Below are 5378 nucleotides of genomic sequence, written 5' to 3' on the forward strand. Positions count from 1 at the left end.
TCGTATACAATATTTCCCCCGAATTTAAACATTGCCTTTTAATAAGAGTTAGTTTCTTGAAGAAAGATTGACTGACTGTTTGTTTGTTTGTCTGTTTGTTTGTTTTTATAGAAACATCCTAGTTTCATAAATTAAACTAAAGGCCGGATTACCTTCTCCCATTCTTTTTCTTTTTCCCAAAAGTCAATCCGAAAGTACGAATTGTGAAACGTCGCGGTGCTGTCCGTGGTGCTGAAATCTTCGCCCTTTTCAAACCACCGTGACAAAATTTGTTTTTTCAAAATTGTTCAAGAATCGTATACTACAAAAAGAATAATAACCGATCATTTCCACGATTTCTTTCCCAAAGAAAAACATGACAAAACAATATGGACTATTATTTTTTTTTTTTATCATCAACAATCATTTCAATGGTACACCTGGAAAACTATGTGCACATGTAGAAATATTTCCTTCTTAAATATAAGCATTCATTACCTACATATAAATAACTTTCAGATCCTGGACAAAACATGTTACATAATGCTCACAAAATGGGAGGGAAATCATTGTAAAATCAGACAAAGAGACAACATGCAAATTATATAGAAATAAATACAATGTTTGCATCCATTCCCCTTTTTTACCCAAAATAAATTCTTCCGAGGGAATTTTGTAAAACATCAAAAAGACTTGTATGATCGATCTACGAGGGAGTATGGCCTATGGTTCAACTATAGGAGACAATAATACGTATTAACACTATACAATTTTGAGCCACAAAAACATTGCCGTAGAAAGACACACAAAACATACAGATTTCCTGTCAGAGGTGAACATTGCAGTAAGTTTGTGCCTTTTTTCTTGAGGAAATAATTGTGTTTATATCGATAATTTAAAGAAACTAAACTCTCAGCAGCCTTAGAAACCAAAACACAGCTGTAAGAGGCCACTTCCACACAGCAGGTTGTGTCTGCAGAGAACAAAACAGCAAAATGCGTCAGCGTCTTGTTGGATATTGGTTGTTTCATACCATGTTTGTGGAAAGCATCCTCAGTCGTGGAAATTCAACGTCTCTGAACGAAACAAAGCATCTGATGAACACTGACATTTAATGTGACTTAACGAGGCTCCTTTGCTCACTGATGGCACTACGCCTTTCCAGCGCGGCGACGTTTGTTTATGCTCCAAATCTGACCAAAATATATTCATCTTAACAAGTCAATTGATCCGATTTTAAGTATTTATTTCAAGCTTAATGTGTTTTTAATTAATGCATGAATAATGGCTGTTTAGATAACATTGGTGCACGTAGAAAAAGACCTTTTCTGTCTTATTTCTCAGTGTATTTCGTCCCGAGACATGCTTGAAAAGATTTTACACAACTTGCACTTGTTTGTAGAAAATAACTTTTTTTTATTATTATTATAAGACGATCTGACTTGTCAAGATGGATATGTTTGCCGCAAACTGCCAACTGGCCACAAGAAACGACGCAAGGCGTAAAAATAAAAGATAACAGTAGTAATCTTTTTTTCCTAACTGCTTTTTGTTGTCCTTAAGTCAGTCTTGGGCGATTGCTTTTCAGTCTCCAGAGAAGGAGGAAACGTATCTCTCTTCCCCTGCTCTGCTTCTCTTTCCCCGATGTGAAGCTTCATTAGAACATGCTGGTCTTTACTAACGTAGCTTTGGCTCCGTTCTGTCTTTGCAAAGACGACAGTACGCTGGCGAAGGGCCCGCCCAATGAGTCCGGGATAGAGGTGATGGTCCCCGGTGCGGTGGCCCAGCCTTGGCTTGGTGCTGTCACTCCCATGCCGGTGGACACGGAGGTCTTCACTTGGTCCGCTTGTCCGTTCCCGGTGGTGTTGACTTGGCCTGCAGTAGGGCTCGGCCCGCCGCAGTTGGAGGTGGGCACGGGGTTCGGGCCCGGTCCTCCTGTGCTGTCAGGGTCGGTGGTTTTGGTCTCTTTGCTGTCTTCATCTCTCGAATCGGACTTTTTTCCAGAACTGGACTTGGCTGCAGCTGCAGCCGCTGCTGCAGCCCGCTCCTGCTTGCGGAATTTGGCACGTCGGTTTTGGAACCATACCTGTTTAGTTGTGAAAAGGTGGAAGTAGAAACGTTTAACGACCGTGACTTAAATTTCTAGAAGACTGACAAAGCAAAGGGCGACAGAAAAGTTGAGTTCTCTAAATAATTTAGTCATATAAAGATGTTTTAATATCTGAAAGCCTCAGAAGAAAGACGTTGTCTATTTTGCCAATGTGTACACAGCAGTAGTACTCAGCCCTTCACATTGTGAAAGCAGTTCAACTTTTGCTTAAAATCTAGTGATAATGATTGATTAGACCCAGTATTTTGAAATAGTTCTCATTTGCATCCACCAGTGCGTAACTGTGAGTAAAAGGAGTCGGTAGTTATGTACCTGCACTCTGGCTTCAGTCAGATCGATTTTGAGTGCCAGCTCCTCTCTAGTGTAGATGTCCGGGTAGTGTGTTTCAGCAAAAACCCGCTCCAGCTCCTTCAGCTGTGCGCTGGTGAAAGTGGTCCGGATGCGCCTCTGCTTTCTCTTCTCGTTCAGTCCCCCGTGATCCGTGAAGAGTTTGTATGGAACTGTGAATGAAATGTCATGGTTACACGTGCAGTGGTCTTATCGGTGCAGTAATGGGGAGATATGAGGGTGTGTAAATGTGATGTTGTCAAATGGAAGTAAATTCAATATTTTGTTTAAAATCCGGTTAAGGACGCTGGGCTAAAGCTTCCAATTGTATTATGCCTTTGATTACCTTTGAATTAGTTCAGAACTGATAACGTTGCAGACCTGTGATGGGGTTAATTGTAATGTTAAACTAATTGTTCTCCTCAGATTGAGGCTCAAGTTTGAAAACTTGTCATAATGTTCCCATCCGCCCCGCTTGTTGCTACTGTAACTCCAATTCGGTGTCAATAATGAGCTTTAGTCTTTGGTTATCTAATTATTTTCGAAGCTTTATGTCTCATCGCAAAGTAAATAAATTATGCCTATCATTTTGGCAGCTTAAGATAATTCTGTTGGCGGTTTTGGGTGTGACTGGGATAGTATAACCCCGTAACCGAATTACCGCTTGCCTGCAATCGCTTCTAACGTGATAAATTCTTTCATTTGTGTAAGCAAATTTCGTTTCGTAAATACTAAACACATTTCCATTTTCAAATGCAATCAAGGCGTCCTATAATACACGGGGTTGAGGCTCTGGAGCCGCTGCTTACCTGCGGCGTACGGGCTGCTCTGGTGGTCCCGCAGGGTCCCCAGACTGCAGGACCCCGGCGTGAGAGACGGACAGCCGGAGGTGGCCCCAAAAGTGGTCCTGATGGGATTGTACTGAAACCCACTGGCTTGACTGCACGAACTGAAGTCCGCATAGGCCGATGCCAAGCTCGAAGTGTCCATCCCGGCCATACATGACTCGTAGGCAGAGGAATTTAGGTAAGAATACTCCATTTTATACATTTGAGAAGGCTCGGTAGAGTTAGAAAGCTGCACTTCCCTGGAAAAAATGGCAAACAAAAGCACCCAAAAAATGGGTTTGAAAGAAAAAAATAATAAAAACAAAAATGAGGAGGACGCGCGGTCTGAGTTTGGGGGGAAAGATTACTTGTTTGGTTTGAACTGACTGGGAAAAAAAGGCTGGACGGTGGGTAGATGTTCACTGCTCAGCGCCTGCTCCAAAACTGGCCTCCTTTATAGGAACCTAGCCCTGTTTTATGAAAAGCCCCCTAAGAGCCGCCTAGCCCGAGGTCTCTAGAGCATATAGTCCTCATAATAAACTTGGCTCTTTCCGCTTGGACAATAGCAAAGCGTTTGGTCTTATTGCTAGCGCTTTTTTACATGACAATAACTCATCAGTCTATTGGGCTGGCACTGGGGGCCCGGGCTGTCCAACCTCCCTATCATTGATCCCCTGCATCTCTAATTAGAATTTAATACCTCGCCATTACGCACCCCTCCACCACCACCGCCGCCGCCGCCCACCCCTCTACCCATCCACCCCACTCCTCTCCAACCACCATCTTGCCCTTTAATTCAATCACACCACTTGGAAATAATGAAAGTTGGGTGACGATTCTCCCTGATCCAATTTTCTCCAAGCTTTTAAGCCTTTTAAGCGACCGTATACCTTGGGCAGGATTTCACATAGTATTCCCCCTCTACCTCTTCTTTCTGCCCGTCTGCTCCGACTATTTTCACTGATCCTGACTCTGGTCTTCTGCAGTGAAGCCAAACGTGTCGGCTTTTATCTCTTATAACCATCTATATTTTTATTGGGGGTAAACAATTTGTTACAAAAGCACCTGGTTTAATTTTTTAATTACCTGTTTGTATCAACTTTAGAGAAAAAGAAACGAGATATGCATTCACGTATATGATTTTTAAACTGAATGTGTGCTACCTGCACGCAGTATCGCCTGTCTGGATTTCTTCGGGTTTTATTTAACACGAAACTCTTAGACACAGCTCGATTTTAAATCCGGACAGTATCATTTGTGGTTCACGACTTTGTTGCTGTTATTAAGGGGGAGGTAGAAAGAAAGGTAGAAATTGTCTCCATGGGCTCAAAGCCCAACGTGTTGGAATTTATGCGCGGTAATAAACGTATTTTCCGGCTTCGATTTCATACTAAATTTTGCCTTTTCTGCCAACATTTTTCCAAATCTTTTCCTGCTCAGCTGCAGTATAATCTCCCCGAAACTTCCGGGTGTATTTTTATGATTCAAATGAGTTTGTAATTGTCTTTATTACTTTCATTATTCCGTTTATTTGGCAAATAACATCTTTCTAATGAAAGTAACGAACTGGCGAGGCAGTCATCGGACCTCTTAGGCTCACAATATTGGCTGAGTGGTTAATTTGGTTTGCGTAATAAGGTGAACCATTTTGTATGGCGCTTACACTCTCGATGCGTTTCTTCTTCCTCTTTTTTTCCACTGGACCGAGTTCAAGTCCTCTGTTGAAGCAGCGAGTTTTCCCTTTCAAATGATCGAAACACAAAAAGAAGGAAAAGCAATTACGGTGCATTTATTAAATTTAGCACATAAGTGTTTGATTATTGAATTTATTATTCTGTTCATGTTTGGGTGATTGATATGAGTAGTGGCCCTACATCGAAGTGTTACAATAATATTCTTATAATAATCTGAGGATAAAATGATGACTAGAGTATGTTAGTATTTTCTATTATTATTATTATTATATTGAGGCTATCAGCTTGGACATTAAGACAAAATTTTTGTAATATGTAAAACCTATAAAACGTCATCATAAGATTTTTATGGATCTTTGTTTCTTGTAACTGTAGTACCTCGGAGATATTTGATTTTGTCATAATATTGAGTTTTATATACAATAATTTTTGTAGGCTGAT

General features: G+C 41.0%; 1 protein-coding gene across 1 annotated transcript; it reads right to left on the reverse strand.

Annotated features, from left to right (window-relative positions):
- Positions 1-377: 377 nt before the first annotated feature.
- Positions 378-3819, reverse strand: phox2bb (paired like homeobox 2Bb). The gene is made up of 3 exons (XM_086264259.1): positions 3226-3819; positions 2402-2589; positions 378-2065 (listed from the first exon to the last, which is right to left on the reverse strand). Exons 1-3 carry the CDS (start codon positions 3464-3466, stop codon positions 1637-1639), a joined length of 858 nt encoding a protein of 285 aa, XP_086120385.1. The 5' UTR covers positions 3467-3819; the 3' UTR covers positions 378-1636.
- Between the last annotated feature and the right edge of the window lie 1559 nt (positions 3820-5378).

This window comes from Aulonocara sp. 'chitande type north' Nkhata Bay, linkage group LG2, assembly GCF_057382095.1.
Source record: "Aulonocara sp. 'chitande type north' Nkhata Bay isolate Kocher_YH1m ecotype deep benthic linkage group LG2, A_spYH_male_GT1.1, whole genome shotgun sequence".
NCBI lineage: Eukaryota > Metazoa > Chordata > Actinopteri > Cichliformes > Cichlidae > Aulonocara > Aulonocara sp. 'chitande type north' Nkhata Bay.